General features: G+C 43.3%; 1 protein-coding gene and 2 long non-coding RNA genes across 6 annotated transcripts in view; 2 read left to right on the top strand and 1 right to left on the bottom strand.

Annotated features, from left to right (window-relative positions):
* The window catches only part of APP (amyloid beta precursor protein), a 244,534-nt gene that overhangs the window by 57,799 nt on the left and 160,207 nt on the right, over window positions 1-26,528 (top strand). For all 4 annotated transcript variants that reach the window (XM_080573113.1, XM_080573114.1, XM_080573112.1 and 1 more), the window contains exon 3: window positions 11,692-11,821. In XM_080573113.1, coding sequence (XP_080429239.1) covers window positions 11,692-11,821 — 130 coding nt within the window. The remainder of the gene's footprint in view (window positions 1-11,691; window positions 11,822-26,528) is intronic.
* Window positions 11,828-19,585, top strand: LOC308185366. Its single transcript, XR_013943327.1, has 2 exons — window positions 11,828-15,195; window positions 15,782-19,585. It is a non-coding gene; the product is annotated as an uncharacterized lncRNA (long non-coding RNA).
* LOC308185346 overlaps window positions 17,944-26,528 on the bottom strand; it is a 28,838-nt gene continuing 20,253 nt past the window's right edge. Inside the window, exon 2 of the long non-coding RNA XR_013943313.1 lies at window positions 17,944-26,398. This is a non-coding gene — a long non-coding RNA (uncharacterized lncRNA). The remainder of the gene's footprint in view (window positions 26,399-26,528) is intronic.

Here is a 26,528-nt window from a genome sequence, read left to right as displayed (position 1 = left end):
TTCTGAAACGTATCATGCTTGAGATGAAATAGTGTTGTTCCATCTTCGTGATGATCATACAACAAAATAGGAAGGTCAGACTGACTTTTTGCCTCTTTTTATTTTTTCGTTTTTGAAAGAATAGTCCTACTAAGGGCTGCTGCTGTCAGAAGAGCACTATGCATTGCCTTCTTCCCACTGACATGTGCTATGGGAGGGATGGCAGCCTGTAGGAGAATCCCAGAAACCAGACCCAGGCTCTAGCTGCTTGTACTGTCCCACCTTGCTTTACATGGTGATGCTGTGCTCCACACAACCCTTAAAGAGGTAATGGAAAGGATGAAAGCTGGTCTTGTGCCTGAAGATGGAGATTTTTTGGCTTCGGAACTACCGTCTGCCAGGTTTACCCTCTTGGGGGGACTGCTGTGACCTTTGTGGCAGTCAAAAGCAGTCCTTATCCTTCGTATATGATATGTGACCTGGAGATGAAAATACTCTGATAAGTGAGAGATTCTTCTGCCTCACTGTTCTGATACTTAACCTTACTCCTGCAGAGATTTAATTTCAAAAACCAAAAAGGCTGAAAACCCAAACTGTTAATTGCTTCTAGCGATGCTGTGGAGTAACAGGCAGGCGTAGTGACCATTTCTGTTTGTGGTTGAGCAGAGTAACACCAAACGGGCTTCGGGTGGCCTGGCAAAGTGGACTCTGACACCTCTGTCTGAATAAAGATTTCTACCTGCAGAGACGTAGAGGCGTTTGTCACGTTTAAAGAGTAAGTGCTGAAGGTGGATGGGCAAGCAGCTTACAAGAGGCCATGAGGCTAACCCTGTTTGCTCTGAGGTTTTGTAGTATGACCAGCTGGATATCCTCCATAATTATACAGCAGAGGCTTTGGAGGCCTGGCGCGGTAAACAGAATTTCTGGCAGGGCTAGGAGTTTTGGTTTGGTTTTCTTATTGCATGCAAACATATTTGTGTTGAAACATCAAGGACTTGAAAGGCGGTGAGGGGTTGACCTCGCAGGCTTATTTCTGCTCCCATATGCTTCTGCTTTCCCTGTGCAGAGGAAGCACTCAGAGGAAGCCAGTGTGGGAGCATGCAATTAAGCTTCTGCTAAAGCATGCAGCCCTGTGTGTGAATTAAGCTTGAGCACACTACCTCAAGTCTGGCAGGTTTTTTGAATGCTTTAATTATAAGATAAGTGGCAGTCTTCTGTGAAAATTCAGTTAAAAACGCATCAGGGATTTTTAGGAGAAGGGATCATGTACCTGTGAAGCCGCTTGCAGGCAAACCAACCCAGGTGGCCAGTGAACTAAAAACAGCTCATGGTTTTTTACCGCTCTCAATACTAAAAGAACTTGGGATACCGTACAAGATTTTATATAAACCCTGGGCACACAGGAAAGCAGTGAAGGCATGTTTACATAACCAAGAATGAATCAGCAGAAACACTGTCCTCTTTCCCCTCTTTGCCCCCATCTTCTCTCCCAACTTGTGGATAATGCCTGAAATGTTTGTCATCTACCCTCTCCACCCCCAAAACACACCCCTACTTTTTTTTCTTTCTTTCTTTTCCTTTTTTCTTTTTCCTCCTTCAGACAGGGTCAGTAATGAAGGTCACTGGATTTGCATACTTGGAGGAAAAAATGAAGGGGTTTAAAAGATGCTTTGGAAACTATACCAGTACAGCCGGTGCTGGGTTTATTTACTTTTCCTTTTCTCATCCTCACCAAGCAAGTGAAGGGCTTCCTTGGGCCACAGAATAGCATGAAAAATTGGGATACTCAACAGCCATACAGTTTTGCTTCTGTGAGGAACCGCCCGTGTGGCTGAGGAGGCGGAGGCAGAGTGAGTGCGGTCAGGTATGAGGGAGCGGGGCTGAACCGGCAGAGACTTGGCAGAAAACGAAAGGCTTCAGTGTTGACTCGCAGAAGTGTGCTGGGCTGGAGAGGCGAAGGTCCTCGGCCAAGTGGCTGCTGGGGCCACAGGCCCATGTTATACAGAGTGTTTGCTGTGCAACCACGCCAGTACCACAGCATGTGCAGTGCTACTGGTAGGGCAACTATTCCTGCTTTTACTCAGCAGTCGGAGTTCATATTTCATAACCTTCTATGAGGATAGGCTAGCTGGGAGGAGAACAGCACTGCTTCTGCATAATACTGCTTTGAGGAAAAGCAAAAAAAGACAAGGAGGTGGTGATTGTGAAATGAGCAAGCGTGGCAAAGTACGGTTCATTTCCCATGAAACACAACAGCTGCTGCCTGCAGATTTTGGCCCTCGGGGGCTGCCCGGAGTAGTCAACTTGACCACACATAGCAGGGCCTTCATGTCAGCCTGCTGAAATCTTTCTAAAGCTTGCTTGGCATCCCCTCTTGTCAGTTCAGGACAGGGATTATGCCTGTGTCTGTGACAATTCGGTGTCCATGTGGGAGGACTGCAGAGCTGATGGATTTACTGTGCTTCGTGGTTACAGTACCATTGCTTCACCTGTCAAGTCTACAGGTCTAATACAGGTAAGGCTATAGCAGATGCACTGAAAGCATGGCTTAAAAATCATAACCCGGGCCACAATTGCTGAAGAAATAGGGAAAAAATAGGATAGCTGGTTGAAATGAGTAGGAGCATAAAGGTAGTAAGTCCTCGTAGTTACATCTGGTACCAACATGTTCAATAAATTAGCTTTTTTTCTTCCTTATTTTTTCAAGGAGTTCAAGAGAAGGTCTTTCCACAGCAGTTTGTGAGGCCCATGTTCTTTTTTTCATGGAGGTTTTTGGCTTTGACATTTTTTTCAACCTTTAAGTTACATAACTATGCAGCAGAAAATATAAAAAGTGAACAAAACAGAAAAGCTGAGTCTTTAAAGCCTCTTGCTTCTGAAAGCCTGAGCCTGGGTTTAGATATTAATTGATGAGAATCCAAAATCACCCTATACCAAAACCCTCCATAATAACGTAGAAAAGTAGTTGTAAAAAAAAAAACAAACACATTAATAAACTAGAATATTTTGACATGAGATGCATAGTAACTTGAATCTCCGCGCAGCTGCCTGTTGTGCAGATACCCTGCTCTCAGTCTTGCAACCTGTATTTCATTCCAGTTTGGCTGTGCTTGTGTAATCGCAGCTCGTGTGATGCCACCACTGTTGCTGTTGGCCTAGGACAGTTGGGAGTCTGCAATGTTGATGCTTCAGAAGCTGTAGACTGGAGAGCTTGCAGAAATACTGGACTCACAGAAATAATTGTCATGCACTTCCTCTGAGCATGCCAAACTCTTGCAAATGAGCGTGGCATATCTGCTCATCGCTGCCGTACAATAATATATCGATGATAAATACTGTGAAGCAGCTGGTGTTCTGTCCTTTCTTGTGGTTTTAATGTGTAGTTTGCTTTGTGCCCTCTTAACAGGAAAAACCTCAGTAGGATTTTTTTAAAGATGCACTCCAAAAAGGAATAGTTTCTGTCCAACTGTAATTTGTTAATCTGAAATGGAAGGCTTTTTTTTCCCATAGTTGAAGAATCTTCTATTTTTCCTTCAGCTATAATCACTGTCAGAACGACATTTTCCACAATTTTAAGACCATTGCCTTCCTAAACACAGCTTGCTAAATGCAGGCATTTTTTGTCCTTGTTTCAACTGTTTGCAAACTGTTTCACTGAAACAATCAAATTTCTTCCTTTATTTAAAGCACAGAGGTAAATAGTTACCTATCATATACACTATTTATTTATTTATTGCAATTTTAAAAAGCTAATTGTCTGACAATTTCAGTAAGTAGTTCTAAATATTAAAGTAACATCAACATTATAAGTATAGAATATTAAAAGTACAAACTTGCATGGTCTGGTTGGAAGGAAATGTGTCCACAAGCCAAGGTGGATTTTTTGTTTTGTTTTGATTTTGTTGGTCTGCCTGTAACTCAAACTGAAATACAGTTTGATTATTTTCCACTTTCTTTTAAGTAAATCAAAGCATTTGGGTTATTCAAGTTGCTAAAGATGTAACTACTAAAAACACCCTAATTTTTGTTCTGGCTATTTACAGTAGTAGTTTCTTCTTCATCTCTTAGTTGTATGTGTGTTTCTTTCTAGCTTTTCAGTGGTCATTTATATTTGCTTTTTAATGTAGATACTGCCACTGACTGAGATAAATTTCTAGCAGGTTCCCAATTCATAAGTACTTGTCAGATTTGGGGTAAATTAGCACCATTTCTGAAGTAGCATGTTTTAGAGAGACTGAAACAAAACAGACTTTTTTTTTTCTTGTGACATTAGAGAGTTGAGAATTATGTTTGAATTCAAGTTGACTTCAACGTCCTGCTGTGTCAGATGTTGCCACACAGAGTACAAGGCAGATCTAGAAAGCAAATGTGTGGTGTAATTTAAGCCAAGGTACCATGTGTAGGTACAGCAAACAACTGAAGGATTTGGGGGAAAAAAAATAAAAGGAAATGATAATAAGAAAATGTATCTACTTCTGACTGATGATTGGTGGCATGTTGTGGCAGACTAATACACACTTCTGATTTGAAAGAGTCAAAATTCAAATTGATGTGGGATACACTTCAGAGAAAAATACTGAAATGTTTAATTAATAGCAAGTGATTACAGTATGATAGTTTTGCACCTTAAACAATTATTTTTGCCTCTTGCCATGGTTCTCTGCAGTCTTAAACTGTTGGTGAAGATGGACACCAGTTACTAATTAAAGTTTACTTTAAATTTGTTAGTCTAAGACACTGTTGTTTTTTTTCTGTTCACGTTAATGTGTAATACCACCTTGTATTTTACAAAGAGTGTGTGTGCACGTGTTTATGTGCAAATGTGGGCCCATATGTTTTCAGTTTAAATGTTTCCATTGATGGAGCATACTCATGACGGAGGATCATGAAGTGACTCAAGTCATTTGAGACTAAAACTGAATTTTGCTCTCTCCCCTGTGATGATTTTGCTTTTGAAATATATAGGAAAAGATCCTTAAGCTCAAGCAGAACTCAGAATAAATCTGTAATGGTAATTCCAACTATACGTATTACGAGAGTAATTCAAGATTTATATGTAGTGATTTCTATTGTTATTGTTATCTTAGTTGTGTAATAAAAAAAAATCAGAAGTAAGTTGAAATGGCTCCACTAAAATCCTAATCGGCTAACATTGTAAACCTTTCAATAATTTAATGGAATAATTTGATAAAAGAAACAATACCCTGAATGGTCAGAATTACTTTAGAGATGAGGGGGGTAATGAATAATACCAAGAGATGAAATCCTCTGCTTTTGAATAGAAATGTCTTTTAGTGTCAGAGATGACTGACTCATATGATTATGCTCAAGTATTACTTCAAGGCTGCACCAAGCTAAATAGAGTTTGTTCGCTTCTACCAAGCAGATATGGCTGAGTGAAACTGCTTCGTTACTGAAATCTTCTCCTCTGCCTCCCAGTTTCTTCACTATTTTCCTCTTCCCAATTTGTTTTAAGATAATACCAAATTTGTTCAATGACACATATTCACATATTAGATTAAGTTATATTGTTGTAACACTGTCACAACTGCATCATCAATACCTTTGTGTGATAACAGATCAAAACTCCCTTTATTAAGCACATGCACATTTTACTTCTAAATCCAAATGTCATCAGGCTTCAGAGTGGTGAACGTAACCTCTCTGCGTCATGTTAAATTCTGAATAGGCTGAGTGCAGAGGCTTTTTTTTTTTTTTTGCTTCTGAAGTTAATTTAAGGAAATTTACTGATGAAATTTGATGTAAGTAATGATCTAACTATAAATTTCCATTGGCAGTTAAAAATTTTTGATTGTTGACCTCCGTCTTCCACCACTTCTTTTAAAATGTATTGAAGGAATGGCCGTGCAACAAGTTGCGATAAAGCTGGAAGTTTTCAATGTCCTGTAATTTTCTAAAGCTACACACTCTGACTATCTAGGGGGAACAATGGCTCATTAGGGACACTATAAATAAATATGAATCCCGTTTTTCTATGCCACTAAGTAGGTCCCACTTCAATTCAGAGCAAGTGTCTTACATAAGTCTAGTTAGGGGAACTTTCGTCAGTGCATACCAATTACTGGTGTTAACCTATTGATAATGACACTCAAAGCCTGTTTTCTCATGTGAAGGGTGGACAGAGCTTTGTGTGAACCGTCAAAGGAAATTAGGACTTAGGTAACTGATGTAGGAACAGAAGAAGAGGCTTCTTTGTATTTCTTCTTCCTTGAGTCCTTTGGACAAACTTTTAACTCCTTAGAATTCGGTCTGCTGTACAAACCAATAGTTAAAATGATGGTTTGGGGAGATAGTGAAAATAAAAATAGTGCATTAATTCCTTCCCCAGCCAGTCTTACTATTTAAGATGGTGTAAGACTCTACAGTGATCGTTTGGCCTTACTCATTAGCAATTCACCTCAGGAAAGCAGCTAAATGTGTCTTTGTTCTCAAGTGTCAGGATTCTATTTCCAGTCATTTTAAAGCGTTATACACGTTCTGTGGATACACAAACTATTTGGAGTTTTTCCTTAATTTAGTTTCTTTTCACATTTCTAGTCCAACTGTTTTGAAATTTTTTTGCCCTTTTTTTTTTTTTTTCATTTAAGAGATTTACTTCCTGGTACGTGACGAGTGACACTTAACCGTGAGAAACGTTCAAATGGCCCTCGTGAGAATGTGTCAATGACACCGTGTGCTGTATCAAGCGTGTGGTTTGTGCCAGCATCCGATGTTACGTGCCTGTGGGCTGTAATTAGTGCAGCGTCTGGGGATGTACAAACTTGGGAGATTGTAGGGTGATGATGATGATAAAGGCGGTGTCCGAAGAAAAGCAGATCTTTCGATTTTATCTTCCTCATTATCTCTTGAGGTAGCTATGGTGCCTTGCAGTGTAATATTTTCACAGCAGTTGAGGTGTGAAGTTTCCCACCGTGGTGAAATCCTAATCTGTTCTTGCAGTGCTGTAAAAAGAGCCGAGCACGAGCATGTGCAGACCTGTTTGGTGGAAGTGGGGAGGCGAAGGCAAAAGATTCACAGATTCACAGATTCACAGATTTCTCTAGGTTGGAAGAGACCTCAAGATCATCGAGTCCAACCTCCGACCTAACACTAAGTACTCCACTAAACCATATCCCTAAGCTCTACATCTAAACGTCTTTTAAAGACCTCCAGGGATGGTGACTCCACCACCTCCCTGGGCAGCCCGTTCCAATGCTTAATAACCCTTTCGGTAAAGAAGTACTTCCTAACATCCAACCTAAAACTCCCCTGTCGCAACTTTAGCCCATTCCCCCTCGTCCTGTCACCAGGCACGTGGGAGAATAGACCAACCCCCACCTCTCTACAGCCTCCTTTCAGGTAACTGTAGAGAGCGATGAGGTCGCCCCTGAGCCTCCTCTTCTCCAGGCTGAACAAGCCCAGCTCCCTCAGCCGCTCCTCGTAAGACTTGTTCTCCAGACCCCTCACAAGCTTGGTCGCCCTTCTCTGGACTCGCTCGAGCACGTCCATGTCCTTCCTGTAGCGAGGGGCCCAAAACTGAACACAGTACTCGAGGTGCGGCCTCACCAGAGCCGAGTACAGGGGCACAATCACTTCCCTCGACCTGCTGGCCACACTGCTTCTTATACAGGCCAGGATGCCGTTGGCCTTCTTGGCCACCTGGGCACACTGCTGGCTCATATTCAGCCGACTATCCACCAATACTCCCAGGTCCTTCTCGGCCAGGCAGCTTTCCAGCCACTCATCTCCCAGCCTGTAGCTCTGCTTGGGGTTGTTGCAGCCCAGGTGCAGGACCCGGCACTTGGCCTTGTTGAACTTCATACAGTTGGCCTCAGCCCATCGCTCCAGCCTATCCAGATCCTCCTGCAGAGCCTTCCTGCCCTCGAGCAGATCGACACACGCACTTAGCTTGGTGTCATCTGCAAACTTACTGAGGGTGCACTGGACGCCCTCATCCAGATCATCAATAAAGATATTAAAGAGGACCGGCCCCAGTACCGAGCCCTGGGGGACTCCACTAGTGACCGGCCTCCAACCAGATTTGACTCCATTCACCACAACTCTCTGGGCCCGGCCATCCAGCCAGTTTCTAACCCAGCGAAGCGTACGCCAGTCCAAGCCCCGAGCAGCCAGTTTCTTGAGGAGGATGTTGTGGGGAACGGTGTCAAAAGCCTTACTGAGGTCAAGGTAGACCACGTCCACAGCCTTTCCCTCATCCACCAAGCGCGTCACTTGGTCATAGAAGGAGATCAGGTTCGTCAAGCAGGACCTGCCTTTCATAAACCCATGCTGACTGGGCCTGATCGCCTGCTTGCCCTGCAAGTGCCGCGTGATGACCCTCAAGATAATCTGCTCCATGAGCTTCCCCGGCACTGAGGTCAAACTGACAGGCCTATAGTTCCCCGGGTCTGCCCTGCGGCCCTTCTTATAGATAGGCGTCACATTGGCTAGCCGCCAGTCAACCGGGACCTCCCCCGATAGCCAGGACTGCCGATAAATGATGGAAAGCGGCTCAGCCAGCTCCTCCGCCAGTTCTCTCAGTACCCTTGGGTGGATCCCATCCGGCCCCATCGACTTGCGCACATCCAAGCTCCGTAGCAGGTCGCCAACCATTTCCTCATGGATAGCCAAGGCCACATCCAGCTCCCCATCCCCTTCCACCAGCTCAGGGCACTGGGTGTCCGGAGTACAACCGGTATTGCCGCTAAAGACTGAGGCAAAGGCGGCATTAAGCACCTCAGCCTTTTCCTCATCCTTAGTAACTAGGTTTCCCCTCGCATCCAGTAAAGGATGGAGATTCTCCCTAGTCCTCCGTTTCGCGTTGATGTATTTGTAAAAGGATTTTTTGTTGTCTTTAACGGCAGTAGCCAGATTGAGCTCCAGATGAGCTTTGGCCTTTCTAATTTTCTCCCTGCACAGCCTCGCTACATCCTTGTAGTCCTCCTCAGTGGCCCGCCCTTTTTTCCAAAGATTATAAACACTCTTTTTTCTGCTAAGCTCCAGCCGCAACTCTCTGTTGAGCCAGGCCGGTCTTCTTCCACGCCGGCTCATCTTTGGGCACGTGGGGACGGACCACTCCTGTGCCATCACGATTTCCTTCTTGAGGAGCGCCCAGCCTTCCTGGACTCCTCTGCCCTTCAGAACCGCCTCCCAGGGGACTCGGCCAACCAGCGTCCTGAGCAGCTCAAAGTCAGCCCTCCGGAAGTCCAAGACAGCAGTTTTACTGGTCCCCTTCCTGGCCTCGCCAAGAATAGAGAACTCTACCATTTCGTGGTCACTCTGCCCCAGACAGCTTCCGACCACCACATCTCCCACCAGTCCTTCTCTGTTTGTGAAGAGAAGGTCTAGCGGGGCACCACCCCTGGTAGGTTCACTGACCAGCTGCGTCAGGAAGCTATCTCCCACGCTCTCCAGAAACCTCCTAGACTGCTTTCTCTGTGCCGTGTTGTGTTTCCAGGATATGTCCGGGAAGTTGAAGTCCCCCACGAGGACAAGCGCCGACGATTTTGCAACTTCTGTCAGTTGCCTATAAAACTCCTCATCCGTCTCCTCATCCTGGTTCGGCGGTCTATAACAGACCCCGACCAGGATGCTAGCCTTGCCGGCCTTCCCGCGGATCCTAACCCACAGGGATTCAACCTTATCATTCCCAGCCTGGAGTTCCACAACATCAAAATTATCAAAAGATAATGAGGTTGAAGATGACAGGGGAGCTTTCATTTAATTTGCAACCTTGCTGTTTCTGTTCAGAATCCAGTATTTGAAGCACAGAGGGAGCAGTAAGTTCTTCTGGAGCTGCTTTCTGCCAGTGTATCGGGAATGTTGTATTTGTAATGCGGGTGGTGACCGTCAGCCCTGGTCACCTGCTGCAGAGCAAACAAAAGAACCATGCAAAGCCACAATCTTCTGAGCTTAGAAAAACTTTTGCTGTAAGTTTTCAGCTCTGCTCTGTGGGCTTCATCTGAAGTCTAGCATGCTGGGTTAGGATAGAAGACTGCACCTGATGCCTTCGCCGTAATGAGCTGGGGGTGCTAAAGTGGAAAAAACATTTCAGATAACTCCTGTGAAGTGCCTACGTCTGATAAGTATCTGATTAAAAAGTGCTGTTTTGTAGTACAGGCAAGGCTGGCATTCAGTCTCCTCAGCATAAAGCACAGTTTTTAGGTAGAGTATTTCTTTCTCTAACTGGTAATTTCTTCAGCATTGCTATTATGCCTGGCCTTGTTTTGTGTGATAATCCCTTTTTCTCAGAGAGGGCTGCAGAGGTTCTTACGGTGATTTTCCAAGCATTGGTTTTAGACTTGTGGAAGTCACCCATCTTGACCTAGCTCTCTTCAGTTGGGATTATATTCTTTTTCTGCAGATGGTCCAAAAAAATCCTCCAGTTAGTTGCTTTTCCTCAGGGTTGTTTGTATTTTCCTTCTCCGTTGGTAGGTATGAGTGGACTGAGTTTTCAGTCTGCCTAAATCCTCAGATTTGACATACTCGGAAATTGGTCAGGACTGCTTGAGGAGAGGTGAAGGAAAGCTAGTTCCTTCTGAGTCTGATGTTAGGGCTGGCAGACGGCTGATGTGAAAAATCAAAAGTAAGAGCCATAGGCTATGGTAGCAAATAGGGTGGTGGGGGGAGAGTTGGGAGCGTGGAGTGAAGCAGCTGGGGCTGAGCATCACACTGAGCACATTTTGCAGGTTTTGTTTTGGTTGTATGGAGTAACATCCATTAATGGCTGGGGAGGTGTTTGATGTGCTCCTGTAGCACATCTTCTGCTTTGGTTTTATCCGTTAAGAATCTAGTTTGCCTGCTCTGAAAGCACTCCACAGCGTGAACCTCAGCATTGCTAGAGGTAACGTGCTTCTTAGGAACTGAAAAGCTCCTATAGATGTTCTCTGTACAACGTGACTGGGACGTTGGTATGCACAAAAGGTCAGCAGCTAAGACTTGTCCAGAAAATTGGCAAAAGAAACCAGAGGAGATGTTACTGACAATAAAATAATAATTTAAAAAGGCGTCTATGTTTAAAGGACTGAGGGAGATAAAAAGCCAAGTATGTAGTTTGATCAAAGCTGTGGCTTCCCAATAAATTAGTCATCCTGTTTGCTGGTAGCATGGTTGTGGGTGTTGAAAGAGTATTACATTACAAAGAACAGACTGGATTTTGATCTCAGCCATTTCATAAAGTTGGAAAGGCATTTGTATTGGTGATACAAACTTAAATATGAATAACTGATTGAACAAAATACTATGCAGACTGCAGTGGGACAGAATATGATGTTGGTTAAAATGATTAAGAGAAACATAAAGGCATGCTATTAATTCTAGATGTATGGAGATTAGGACCAATATATGAAGTTTTGCAAGAACAGTGATATCCTGGACATGAAGGAGGGGGTATTTTAGTCAACCATGAAACACCTGTTCAGGTGATATTCAGCTTAAGCAAGTATAAGCAGCCAAGTTGTATTTTGACAGCCATCTGTTACCACCATTGTATTGTGAGCTAGCACCTGCATGTTTTTACTGACAAACAAATACACTGGCTTTTTAGGCAAGTGTCCATGCTTATACCATGAAGTCAATTGAAATACAAATGTACAGCAGAAGAGGGAGAAGATAGGAAAGGGACTATTGTGTTATGATGTCCATTTTACGTATCGCGTGACCCAGAGTGCATGTTTGTGATAACATTTTTCTTGTTTATATTTTTAATGTTAGGTTTACCCTGAATTGCAAATTACCAATGTTGTCGAAGCCAACCAGCCAGTTACAATCCAAAACTGGTGCAAGAGAGGATGGAAGCAGTGCAATGGTCACCCACATATTGTGGTTCCCTACAGGTGTTTGGGTGAGTAGTTGTCTTTTTCCTGCTCTTTGAAGTTTCTATCTTTTTATGACAAAAAGTACAGAGTCTACATAAGTATCTTTTGTATCTCTATATTATTGTCTTCTCTGAGGTGGGTTTTGTCCAATTGTCCAGTCCTTTGGAACTACCTTAAATAGAAAATGCTCTTGATCTTCCTGATGCTATTTTCCCGAGTGACTGCAAAACAGACTTCTGCTTACTCCCCAGATTTTTGCCACTGTCTGTTACCTACTTTTCTTCCATATAGACATTCATCTGTGCCCAGTTTACAGTTCTTTGCTTATAAGCTATCCACCTTTTCCCTAAATATAAACCGTTTTTTCATTATTATTTACATATTTAGTCTTTGGACTGTTACTGTAAAAACCAAATTGAATCTATTTTAATTGAAAGCAAGCAAAAACTAGACAATAATATACCATTTCTTTCTGCAAATACCTTTTTGTAGCAGTAGCTTGGTATTCTCTGCTGTGTTCTTGGTACTTTGAATTGGTTCACCAATTTAAAAGGGAGATTCGTTCCTTTGGATTTTTTTTGTGGATTTTTTTTGTTTGGCTGTGTTTTTGTTAACCTTTACTTCTCTGTTAGCTTTCAGTCAGCATTCATAAAATTGAGAATCATATTAATTTGTTGTTTTCATTAATATTCTAATCACATCTTTATCTTGAAATTATTCCATGGTATATTTAAATACATTGCTTTACCAGTGTCATTTTTAAATCATATGAATTGGCAGTCTGGCTTCATGTTTACATGTCGGAGTTCAAGGTTGGAGCTTGCTGTTCTGTTATGCCAGGGCAGATAAAATACTGTGTGGAAAGCATCTCAGGCCAGTTATTCGATTAAACAAACAATGAAAGAAATTCCAGAAGATACACGATCTTTCTAGAATTTTTGTTCATTTGTTTAGACTGGGTAAAACACGTGGCACGCTGCCTGATACAGAGGCAGTGAGTGGGCTAACTCAACAACGGGACTGCAGAGTAATGAATACACGTGCTACCAGTAAGGTGATAAACCAACAGATGTGAAAAGTCTGTCTAGAAATATGAGGGAAACTATCAATCGGTAAAGTTTCTAGATCTTGCATTTGATTGTATGGGTAGGAAATGCATGTTTCTAGAGCTGTGGTATGTAGTTGTGATGCCACTGTAGATAAGAATGACGAGTCTTTTCTGAGCATGAGTGTTCAGGAAGTACCCCAAGTCAAGACTTCTGGGGAGGACCTTTTTCCAAGCCTTTGTGTGCGTTATGTTGATCTCTCATACACCAAATTTTTTTTTAATGTTAAATAAGGTCATCTCTGCATTTGTTGCTGTGCTTTCCTTCGTTGTCCATGATCAAGATAAAAACATCAGCTTGTAGATCAAATAAACTTGTAGAGCAAGGTAAGCAACTTCATGGAAGTGGGGCAGGACTGCAGTCTCACCCGGCTTCATCATAATATATTTGATCAAATTCCATGTGAGTCCACTTGGCCTAGGTACAGATGTGGTGGAAAAAGAGCATACCAGTAGAGGTGCGAAAACTAATTTTTATTATTTATTGTATTGTGATTGTAATCAAAGCTCTGAGTTACAATCAGAGAAGTATTATGCTCAGGACTCTGCATTCTTATGTGGATTTGGTCAGTGCCCTGGAGAACTTACAACTTAATTTAAGATAAAAGACAATGTCATCACAAGAGCAAATGAATATAAATTGGCCATGAATAAATTTAATCTGGAAATTTCAAGGAAGCTTCTGCAATAGTAAGGAGCTCCAGCAGCTTCCTGGTAAAAAGGATAGGAGCAAGAAGCCTAGTAATTCAGAAGGAAGTTCATAAAATTATGAACGGCATTATGAGCAGTTGCCTGCAGGTGTGAGGAACCGGGCTTGGACATTTAAGGTATTTTTCCTGAGCTGCTGTTTTGAATGAAAAATTATCAAGAGTTAAATGTCTGCTATCTTAGGTAGTAAGTTAGACTTTTCTTGCTGGAGGCAAAAATTTTAAAGGCATTTAAGCAGCTCATTCCCATTAATGCTTTGCCCTTAACTCCAATTTTATATTTAAAAATGTATTTTTTTGCCATATTTCCTTGTAACTGAGCTTACACATTTGTCTGCCTGTGTTTATGGATGTTTATCATCCTTCTCCTTCATCCTAGCTTTTGACCATGACTAGAATAAAGCTAATAGGAACAAAATCCCGAGGAGATACTAATGTTCCTGAGAGTGTAGTGCGGGGAGAGTGACCATGTAGTACTTCCGCTGGAGGAAGAATTACCATTATCTGTTGTTTCTTCACCAAACAGCCCTCTAGTTGCTCTCTGGGGACCTACAGCAGCAGTTAAATGAGGCTGTCTTTCATGCAGTGAAAGTGCATTAGAGCGGGAGTCTGACGGAGTGGGTCATTTTCCCAAGTGCGGTGGTATACCCCTGCCATGGGAAGTCAGGTTTGCTTAGTTCCCAACATCTTGTTGGCTCATTGCCCTCATGGTGGAAAAGCTGGCCATAAGATAAACAGGTTCCCTGAAAAGAGCAGAAGTCTTGAAAGAGGGGGGGGGGGGGGGAGTTGTTTTTTTTCTTTTTGTTTTTAACAAAGACTGATTACTTACTCTTCCTGTAAGACAGTTAGTTACCTTATTATTTTACTACTTTGATTTTTCTATAGTTTAATAGTTGTGGTCAAGTTACAAATAGTTTAAAGACTTGCTGCCTTGTAAATCAAGAGAGTAAGACTGGAGGAAGCAAGTTGATTGAATTCAGGCTGCTAGTGTCTCATGGCTTTGATGACGGATTATCTTTTGACTTTATACAATATCGTGTTTTTGTTTTAATTCCGATAACTAATCTTGCAGCCTGCACAAACAGCTCAGTATTTTTTTCTCTCTCCCCTGCTAATACCATTTCAATACTAGAAAAAAATATATTTTTTTAATGTTTGATCTTGCTTATCAGCTCTTCATGTGCTTCTTTACTACCCTTGATGTGGTTGGTAGTGGGCAACTTCAGAAGTAAGGCTCTGGTAGTACCCATTCTGCAGTAATCTTAACAGAAGTAGACCCTTGATGTAGACCACCATTAAGTAGTAAGAATTAAGATACCTTAAAAAAGTTTGCTAGTGGGCAGCTGATTGCAGAGTTGAGTCTGTGTGATGCTTCCCCTTCCCCCCAGTTTAATGTTGCCCTTTATTGAAGCCCTGGAGGGTTTTTTAAAGCTCTTCATAGCATTACAAATGTTATCTTGGAGTGAAAATCACTTTCAGAATCTTGAGTGAATTGAACATTTCTTCCATCTTGACATTTGTTTACTGCAGAGGTGAAAAACACCGAGTGACAGAAATATGTCTGCTTTCAGGCTGGAGCATCTTCATGGTCCATTTTGTTGTGGTTTAACCCGGCTGGCAGCTAAACACCACACAGCCGTTCGCTCACCCTCCCCCCTCCCTCTCTGGGATGGGGGAGAGAAACGGGAAAGTGAAGCCTGTGAGTTGAGATAAAGACAGTTTATTAAGACAGGAAAATAATAATAACAATAATAATAATAATAGTGATAATGGTAATAGTATTAACAATAATAATGTGTAAGAAAACAAGTGATGCACAATGCAATTGCTCACCACCCGCTGACCGATGCCCAGCCTATTCCCGAGCAGCCGGCCCCCCACCCCGGCCAGCCACCCCTATATATTGTTTAGCATGACGTCAGATGGTATGGAATACCCCTTTGGCCAGTTTGGGTCAGCTGTCCTGGGTCTGTCCCCTCCCAGCTCCTGCTGCACCCCCAGCCTGCTCGCTGGCAGGACAGAGCAAGAAGCCGAAAAGTCCTTGGCCTGGTGTAAACACTGCTCTGCAACAATTAAAACATCAGCATGTTATCAGCGCTCTTCTCATCCTAATCCAAAACATAGCACCCTACCAGCTACTATGAGCTACTTAACTCTGTCCTAACTGGAACCAGGACACATTTGCATTCCAGTCTTCAGCCAAGGCCTTGGGAGACATGTAGAGAGCATATCGCTTCAGCACTTGACTGCTTTTCTCTTTGAGACTCTTGCATGGTAGTTAGTGCAGCAATTTGTAGCAATATACTCTGGTAATATTGATCAGATTTATTGGATTACACGGCTTCATATTTCCTTTCTGTGAGTAGATGCAGCTAAAGTATGTAGATGATAATTTAAATACGACAAAATGAAAGCCTTGAGTGAGCCATGTGCTTTTGCAATGACTAATCAAAACAAAGAAGAAAAGCACTATCAATTTTATTTATTTTTAAGATATATTATGCTGGTGTGCAAGGCTTGGAGATATTCTTAAAACTACAGGTTTTGAGAAAATGTTCTCATGCAGTAAATCTGTTTCTAAATCAGATAATCAGATAAATCTCTCTTGCATGCTTCCAGGGACACAGGGGCTACTGTACAGTTTGTTTACTGAGGAGAAAAAACTTCTTGTGAAATGGAAATTGTTGAATAAATTCTAGTTACCTCTGTGAACACAGTGAAGGCATTTGCCTTAACAGTATCCTTATTTTTATCTTCATTTTTTTAGAAAATGACATCCTTCAGTGTGTGCTTATTATGGCTTGAAGCTCTGTTACCCACCTCACAACAGAAATAGGAATCTGCTTAGGTCTCTCTCTCCCTCTCTGCCATGAAGACAGCAGTCTGACGTGATGGTTCAAAAGATTGATTTTTTAAATACAAAGATCACAGGGTTAAATCTTGCTATTTGAGGGAGAAGTGTGCTGCTTGGCATAATCACAAATGTGTTTTGGTGCTCAGGTGAAGATGGCGAGCAGTGAGACTTGTAAGCCGAGGGGTAAAGATCTGCAGTGCTTCTTGACATGGTCTCTGGGTGAGGGAGCATGCTGGCATCCCCACACCTTCAGCACGCAAAAAACAGGCTCTTGCTGGGGGGTCTGGGCTGCAGGGTTTCAGCAAGCAGTGTCAAGAAGCCCATGATTACCGCTTCTTCACTTTGTAAACTGTTCTAGAATAATATCCTGACTGCAAGTCTGGCCTTGTTAAAGGTAGAGGGAGATGTACCACCAGCTGCAGCAGTAAGGCAGGACTTCTTCCTGGGTCTTTTTCGCTCTGGGGTAGCATGGGCAATAAGCAGTTTTGGTTTGCTTTCTCTTCTCTTCCCATCTTCCATGAGGAAAAGCAGCTGGCAAATTTGTGTAACGTGGGCTGTGAAATGAGGTAATCCACTCAATTTTCCAAGATTGCTGCAGGAGCAGGCATCCTTATCCCAGCAGTGCCATTCCTTTAAACCTTAGATAAATGCATAGCTACACTTTCCTGAATAGATGGCATTTCATTAACTGTTGGTGAAATATACCCTGGCCTAGTTGCTCGTTATACACCATAGCCTCTAAATTACATAGATGTTTGTGGACATCCAGCTGTGAGATGGGGTAAAGGGGAATTATCAGAGCTTTGATTAACTGTGCCGTGTAAAACGCTTGCTTGCATGCTCACGTGCGACTCTGTTGCCTCTTTAATGTGTGCTGCTAAGCCCCATATTCAGGCAGTGCTTGGAGGATCCAGACGTATTGCAATATCATTATGTATGTAGCCTCTGTCAATCAAACTTTGCTTCTGATAATTTCTCCATAAACAAATGGATTAGGTTATATGACAAGTATATTTTGCTGTTTAGTTATGTGGTGGAAAGCTGACTTCTGGATTGGGTTTTAACAAAAACATCTTTGAAAATACTTATTAACTTGTCATGCTTGATTACTCTAACAGCTTGTAAAGTTAACCCCTTGTTGGTGTCTGACAAAAAGGAGTACTCAAGCTTTGATACACATGCATAGCCAGTTAAACCAAAGGAAACATGAGGGTTATGCCTGGAATAAATCATTTAAATAAATATATAGTTGACAGCACAACTGTTTCTGGTTCATCTGGTAGTCTACTTGCGATTTTAACTGTGGGATTTGTACACATGAGCATGTGAAATGCCTGTTTGCTGCTGCTACCTGGCAGTACTGCCTGTTGTTTTCTCTCAGCCACTACCTAGTGGGCCTATTTCCAGCTGCAGTGGCAAAGCTGCTCTTACAGACAGCTTGGAAGAGCTCTCCACTGGCTTTTCCATGCAGCACCTAATCAGCGGAATGACATTAATTGTCACAGAGTTTCTCTGTCACTGTTGGTTTAGCTGCCCGCCTCCAGCTTGCCACCATCTTTGCTCTGCCACAGGAGTGATGCAGGCAAGCCTCATGCCATACTCTTTTCCTAAAATATAAAACACGCTTATTTTCAGCCTGCATGACTGCATCACGTCTAGATTTCTGACAGTGCTAGCTGACGAGAGGGAGAGAAAACTCAGAGAAGACTGCCAGCTTGAATTGCTCAGCAAGGAGACCGCGGGCAGAGAAATCTAGGGTGCAATGAAAGGCACAACTCTTCATTGCAGTGCTGCTGAGAGAAATCCTTTCATATCTGCTCTTTTCTCCCTAGCGGACAATATTCCTGCCTGCCAGTGGTATATCTGGTATGGTGCTGGTAGGTGGAGGAGAGCCCTGCCGGCACAGGCCGGGTGCATCTCCTGAGGGACAGCAAGGTGTGGGAGCACGCTGCCTTCCCCCGCTGCCTTCCCCCGCTGCACCATGGCCTGGGCTCGGGCTACCTCTTCCAGGGGCCACCTCGCCAGGCCCCTGCACAGACCCAAAACCACGCTTGGCTGGCGGGCCGACAGCTCCTCGGCGCTGTGCTGGCAGTCTGAATCTCCTCCTATTCCCATGTCCCTGCTGCTGAGCTAATTGCAGCAAAATCTGGGCCTCTTCATCGAGTGTGCTCCTGAATGCCCTGCTTTGCAGCAGCGTAATTAAGAGCATGGCCTGACATGCTTTATCGAGTTGAAGTGTTTTTCCTTGTATACCTGAACTCGGCCTGAATTTTATGGTCAACCTCTGTTGTAAAGAAGGTGGCTGCTAAGTATCAGCAGGCTTACTGATGGTTTTCACAAGCAATGAGGAGATTATCTTTTCATTGTAGTTCTTAGTGGCTGCAATGACTCTTGGTTTATGGCTGTGCCTTTCCAAGGACTGTATAAATCATTAATGTGGCTTTTGGCGTGCTTCAGGGGACAAAATACCATCTGCTAGAGGAAGAGGTGGGGAGTGGGCAGAGAAATCCTGAATGAATGCACCCACCAGGCAAGTGAGAACTTCCTCAGTCAGTCACAGGTCTGCCACCTCCTCACTTTTGCCAAACATTGATTCAGCTGTTTGTTAGCCAAATTCGAGCTGGAGCCTCGGAAACCTTGAAGTGAAGACGTGAAGCACAATTAATGTGCTGGTGGTGACCAGAATGCGCCTTCATGTGTAAGAGTAAATGTAAAACACCATACTTTTGTACAGTTAGCCCAGAAGCAATGAATCTGAGCTGGTGTATTTCTGACCATTTTTAGGGTGAACACAGGTTTTATTTGTTTGGTGACTGGAGTAAGATTTTAATGAGAAACGGATTTGTGGGATAAGACAAAACACAAAACCTGTTGGAGATCTTGAACAAAACACTTCTGCAAGTCTACTCCTGAAGCAGTAAAATAATGTACTTGGAAGTAAATATTGTAAATAAGCGTTATATTTGCTTCTTTAAAATGCAGAAAATAAACCAGAGCAGGTGGTGTATACACCTGAAGAACAGCTCACAGGAAGCTGTCACGGATACGTGGAGGTCTTGTTAATAGCCACCTATTAAAGCATTACAAATCGTAGTAAATATTTTTTCAAAAAAAAAAAAAAAAAGCCCAGGTTGTTTTGAAATGTGTAATAGTTTGGCTGGACTAAGTTTTTTGTCTCTTGTAACTCTATCTGAGTTGCCTGAATGTCAAGCATTCCTACTTTATCTTCAGTGCTTTATATAAGAACAGTTCACCACAAAAGGTAGTGCTGAGGGAGTATTGGTAAGGTTGAAAAGTTAAGGGCTCAAAACTTGGGAAATCAGAAAGCTAAGGTAGCCCCTGTGACCTTATCTTGGCCCTCTCTGTGCCAGCTGTGCTTCAGAGGCTGAGGTTGCACAGGTACCCAGCCAGTGCTGTGCTCCTAATGCTCTTTGTGATATTTTGTTCCTGCCTTTTGGCTCAGCAGGTCCCTCAGCCTTATGCAGTGCTTACCATTCAAACCCTGCCTGAAGACAAAACCAATTTTCCCCTCAGAAGTTTCTCTCATCTTGCCTGAGTGCTTTGGAGACAGTTTTAGTTTCATAAAGGTCATGAGGTAAGGACTGTCCATCCCTTTTTATAGTTAGAAGGATGGAGAAGGGCTGGGGGAAACTTCAAAGTTATGTTAGTGGTTGGCTCCAAATTAAAAACACTTGAAGCAGCATGCATGTGTACTTATGCATGCACACAAGTCTTCATGAAGTATACACATACATGGTTCTTGATTGACATGTGCGTTCACATACATGCAACCTGTGAACAATGTATGAAGCCACTGCATAGGTTTCATACCTTGTTCGTTGTACACACCCGGCTTTTGGAACAGATGAAATGGGACGTTTTCATCTGAGGATCTTTGTGGTGCCACAGAGCTGATTCATCCTTGTTTGGGTGTTTCCTCCAGCAAGCAGTACTTAATTTTGCCGTGGGAGAATTCTGCTAATTAAAGGTTGTTGTTTGCCTAGCCATTCAGGAAGGAAAGATAGGGAGAGGAGGAGGAAGGGAAGTGTACATCTCATCACGTGTCAATAAATTGATTTACATGTGGAGCATCTTTCTACAGTTTTGTGCCACCTAAGTGAAAGCCGTGATAAAATTTCATCCTAAATACATTCTGGTCTGATTGATCAGATTCATTAACTGCAAAGGAAGAGTCATGGGAATCACTGTATATTTGTAAAGGTTCTAGGGAAGATCCTGGAAATGCATTTCATAAAGTCTGTTTTGCGGGGGGGAAGGTTTGAAGCACTAAGCACTTAGGAATATTGGGTTTGCCACTGAGTATGGTATTGAGGAAAAGGCACTTTAATTTTTTTTAAAGGAGTAGATAGGCAAATGGATAGTGTGTCTACTTCAATTTTTCAAAAGAAATGTATCAAGGTCCATTACCAGAAGCTATTAAAGAAATTAATCTACCATGGAATAGAAATCTCTTATGTGGCTAAATAAGGAAAAAAAAAAGTAGGAATTAATGGTCCATCCTCAAGGTGGAAAAAGGTCACTAGTAGAAGAATCTCAAAGAGATCAGTTCTTCTGCCTGTGACATACAAAATAGTCGTGAATTATTTGGAAAAGAGGGTAAATTGTGTGATGACCCATTTGCTGGAGTCACTAAGTTATTTAGGGTAGAATTAATAAAAGCAAGCTGTGAAGAGTTTCAGGTGGGTCTCTGATATTGATTGACTAGAGATAAAATGGCAAGAGAAAATCAATGCAATAAAGGTAGTGTACATGGGGGAATCACAACATAGATTTATCTTAGTGGATATGGTGTTACTATGAGTAGCCCCTAACTACTTAGGAATGAGACCTCAGGCATTAGTAGCTCTGTGAAAATACTGGTTCATTACTGCCAAAACCAGCAGCACTAGGAATTGTTAGGAGAGGAGCAGGGAGTCATGGAATCACAGAACGGTTTGGGTTGGAAGGGACCTTAAAGATTGTATAATTCCAACCCCCTGCCATGGGCAGGGATGCCCCCCAATAGACCAGGTTGCTCAAAGCCCCTTCCAACCTGGCCTCGAACACTTCCAGGGGTGGGGCATCCACAACTCCCCTGGGCAACCTGTTCCAGTGCCCAACCACCCTCATAGTAAAGAACTTCTTCCTAATGTCTAATCCGAATCTACCCTTTTTAGTTTAGAATCTACCCTGGGCTGCGAGCGCACATTGCCAGCACGTCGACCTGCTCATCAACCAACACCCCCAGGTCTTCAGGTCTTTCTCCTCAGGACTTCTCTCAGTCCATTCTCTGCCCAGCCTGTATTTGTGCTTGGGATTGCCCTGGCCCAGATGCAGGACCTCGCACTTGGCCTTGTTGAACCTCGTGAGGTTTGCACAGGCCCACCTCTCAAGCCTATTAAGGTCCCTCTGGATGGCAACTCAGAATATAACTGTGCCACTGTTTCCACTGTGAATTTTCATGTATTTGTGAACAGTGTGCAGTTCTAGTCTTCCTCTTAAGAAGTATGTGATAGAAATTGAGCAATTTAAAGAGTGTTGATGAGCACTTTGAATAGGTTGCATCTCCTATAGAAGAAATGACACTGTAGATGAGACATTTACAGCATAGAAAAGAGACGCCTGGAGGCTCTGACAGTGCTCTGCTAAGTCACGAGTAGCTTGGAGGGGAGAAGGTGGATGAGGGATGGTCATTCACACCATCTTCCAAGATGAGACCTCAGATTATCAAATGAGACTAGCAGGCCTCAGGCTCCAGGCAAACGGGGGTGTTGTACAATTGTGTGGTTTATTGAACAGTGTACATGTGAGCTCCTCACCTCTCTGCCACGGAATCTTGCAGGTGCTGAGAGCCTGCAGAGGTTAAAAACAAAGAATAGGACAGTTCACCACAGGATAACCCAGCAGGTGTTAGGGACCTCAAGATCTGTGGAACTGGTGGTAAAACATTGTCTTGAGGAAATACCCCTGTAAGCTTTTATACGCTACAAGTACACCCTTTTTGGATGTTGTTGAAGGTACCTGCTGTTGTGCACTTAAGCTGAAAGTTCTTTTCATCTGCGATAGGCATTCTCGTGCTTTCATGGGTTCCTTTCCACTGTCAGAGTGCATCATCAGAATTCACAGCTCTGTTGTTCCCTCTAACCTGCTGCTTTTCTACCTCTCTAAGGGTTCATATCCCTGTCTTGCTCTTCTTACTAAGTCTCTCTCAATTTGTTTTTCAGCCTTGCTCACTTTTATGACTCACCAGGCCCTACTGTCTTGTCCATCACCATTCTACTCATGTCTCCTCACCTGAGGCACTGCTGTTTCTTCTCTCCTTTTCTTTCTGAGTAATCCTCTTCCTAGCTTAGCATCAATCTCCTCTAAATGCTTCCTCTTCCTCTCAGCATCCGCTATCCATCCAGTCCTACTTCTGTCCTCTTCCCAGCTTTTCATCAGCTCTGCCACTTGTTCCCTATCATCTTATTTCACATCTCACTTGATGCTACCTGAGCCAGGAAAATAGAGAGATACCCTATGATGCTTCCTGAGAGCTCTGTGATTAGTCTGCTCTAGCACAAAGGCAAGGTAGCACTTAAGGAAAAAAAAAAAAAATCTTTTGTCATAGCAAAAGTATGCTTTATGTTCTCAGTGGGAAGGTTTTTTTCCCCATCTGTCAGTACTTCATCCAATGTGAAGAAAGGTATAATTGCCTGAACTTAGCTTTTCCTTTATATTTTTGCTAGCAACAAATTGTGATAAAAATGGCTTCATTTAAAGCAGTCTTGATTATGACAGTTACAGACAGGGTCTGAGGGGTTGTTTGATATTGCTTCATTTGCACTGAAGAACGATGCTGTTTCTCTGTTTGTCATATAACCAAACAACTGCTGTAAGACCTGATGCTTCTCTAAAATAGATGACTTTATCTTGAATATTGAAAATGGTCATCGGTTTCCCCGATGATGGTATCCAATTAATGTTTTAATATTAGTTGTGATTTTAAATCTGTTGCTTCCCTTTTTCGGTGAAAAATGCAGATCTTCAGTTCCATGCTTCATAGAATCATAGGAATGGTTTGGGTTGGAAGGGACCACAAAGCTCATCTAGTTCCAACCCCCCTGCCATAGGCGGGAACACTACCCACTGGATCAGGTTGCTCAGGGCCCCATCTAACCTGGGCTTGAGCACCTCCAGGGCTCACAGACCTCACAGCTTCTCTGGGCAACCTGTTCCAGTGCCTCACCACCCTCTGAGTGAAAAATTTCCTCCTAACATCTAATCTAAATCTTCTCTTGTTCAGTTTAAAACTAGTCTTCCTTGTCCTGTCCTTGTCTGCTCAAGCAAAAGTTATTCTCCATCTTTTTTATAAGCCCCTGTGAAGTACTGAAAGCTGCAATGAGTTATCCCCAGAGCCTTCTCTTCTCCAGGCTGAACAGCCCCATCTCTCTCAGCCTTTCTATGTAGGAGAGGTGCTCCAGCCCTCTGATCATCTTTGTGGCCCTTCTCTGGACCTGTTCTAACAAGTCCACATCCTTCTTGTGCTGGGGGTCCCAGACATGGACACAGCACTCCAAGTGGGGCCTCACAAGGGCAGAGCAGAGGTGGACAATCACCTCCCTTGCCCTGGTGGCCAGTCCTCTGTTGATCCAGCCCAGGACACAGTTGGCCTTCTGGGCTGCAAGTGCACACTGCTGGCTCATGTCAAGCTTTTCATCCACCAGAACCCCCAAGTCCTGCTCTGCAGGGCTGCTCTCAGTGAGTTCTTCTCCCAGACTGTGCACATGTCTGGGATTGCTCCAACCCAGGTGCAGCACCTTGCGCTGGGACTTGTTGAACCTCATTCGGTTCACATGGGCCCAATACTCAAGCTTGTCCAGGTCTCTTTGGATGGCATCCCTTCCTTCTTTGGTATCAACTGCACACTCAGCTTGGTGTCATCTGCAAACTTGCTGAGGGTGCACTCGATCCCCTTGTCTATGTTGCTGATAAAGATACTAAACGGTATTGGTCCTAAGACAGACCCCTGAGGGAAACCACTTGTCACCAGCCTCTACCTGGAAATAGAGCCATTGACCACCGCTCTCTGGGTGCAGTTTCCTTACTGCTGCATTTAATTCTCCTTTAAAAAATCCATGAAACTTAAATCCCTAAGGTCAGAATTCTTTTTCCTCCACTGTTTCTATTGTGTACATGGCTTATAATGTCAGCTGAGCTGAAAATTTCTTTAGTCTATATTTGAAGACCATTGTCTTACAGGCAGGATGAAAGAACATTGTCATCTCATTTTTAAGTGCTGGCATTGTTCTTCCTGTGCATGTAATCCTACCTTGCAACTCAATACAAGTGTGAAAGACATAGTAATAATGCTTCAGGTTTTGAAATCCGGAGGAGAAAAAGCTGTGGCAGTACGCAGAACTTGGGAAAGAGCCCCTTGGTTAGGAGTGATGCTACTGAAACTGTATTGCCAAAGTCTTGTGGGACAGCTGCTTAGACTTGAGCTGTAGTTTTTAAATACCTGTTTGAATTTAAGTTCTAAAGTGATTTCTAGGTTTGGTATTTCTTGGTCACAGTACTTGCAGCAAGACATCATAACTACTTTTCACAGAATCACAGAATCATCCAGGTTGGAAGAGACCTCCAAGATCACCGAGTCCAACCTCTGACCTAACACTCACAAGTCCTCCACTAAACCATACCACTAAGCTCAACATCTAAACATCTTTTAAAGACCTCCAGGGATGGTGACTCAACCACTTCCCTGGGCAGCCCATTCCAATGCCTAACAACCCTTTCCGTAAAGAATTTCTTCCTAACATCCAACCTAAACCTCCACTGGCACAACTTTAGCCCATTCCCCCTCGTCCTGTCACCAGGCATGTGGGAGAATAGACCAACCCCCACCTCGCTACAGCCTCCTTTAAGGTCTAGCAAGTTATCAACTCTCTTAGTGTGCTAACTGTAGCAAGAACAACGATCTGTGAACTGTAACAAGCAGTTATATGTATTTGGTTTGGGTTGTCAGAAGACTGGTAGGAATTAATCACCATATTTGCCTTTTTAATTGAGACGGAGAAAAAATGGTTTTAGTAACTTAAATGTTTTTCTGTGAAATATATTTTGTCCTTTGTTAATAGGCTTCAGGCATTTGTTGATAAATCTGCCTTTACATTCTCAACTTCAGTGGATAGCCTGACTTTTGGGGGAAAGTTTGTTTCCGGGAGCTCATCTGTAACCTTGGAAAAGAATTTGCAGAATTACTTTAAGTGTAGGAAAGAATTTGGTTAATTTTCAGTGAAGAATTCGTCATTTAGGGCACATTGCCCTTCAGGCTAAAAGGACTGATAAAGATAGTACTTACGATGTGACAGCGCAGCACGTCCTTACTTACCTGCCCTCAAAGGATAAGTCCACAGCTGGCAAAGGGGGAGGCACAGCAGCCTTACGGGGCTGTGCTCAGTGCACTCAGGCCTAGCTCATGTTCATCTGATAGATCTCGTCCCTTGCAGCCTCAGGACGAAGAGGAGGATCGGCATGCTGGCTGTGCTCGCACCCGGCAGCGTCCCCACGAAATGTGAGGCTGGGACTCGAGGGCTGCAGGGCAGCACCCGCGGAGCGGTGCTGGGATGACACCAGCCTTCCTCCCGCTGGACTGATGGCTGCGCTCGGGGTGGGTCCCTAGGGAAGGACTCGCAGCGCTTCACGGTTGTGCAAACATCCAAAATGTTCGTAAGATGAACATGCTGACGTTTGAAGGTCAAACATGCCTCAACACTTCTAGTCTCTTAACCACAATTGCAGGCGTCTTTGTCATGCAAGCAGGAATTCCCCTGGGGTTCCTTACTCGTTCACACGAAAACTTGTACTTACAGACAGCGATTCAAAGCAAAAAATACTGTGTGACAGGAGACATTTTGTGTTCAACTGCAGCTTTTTATCTTCTCGTGGAAGACCTCTGCAATGGAAAATAGAAAAGTTTGTTTCTCTCGAAACTCCTCAGATTTGAACATAACTTTTATCCACAGCCCTGAAAACCAAGAGCTGAGTGGAGCAAAGCAAGCAGCCCTCCATCCTGCCCCTCTTTC

Source organism: Anser brachyrhynchus (assembly GCF_964034855.1).
Source record: "Anser brachyrhynchus genome assembly, chromosome: 1".
NCBI classification, from domain to species: domain Eukaryota; kingdom Metazoa; phylum Chordata; class Aves; order Anseriformes; family Anatidae; genus Anser; species Anser brachyrhynchus.
Note: the sequence above shows the minus strand (reverse complement) of the source record. Positions and strands in the feature narration are given on the sequence as shown.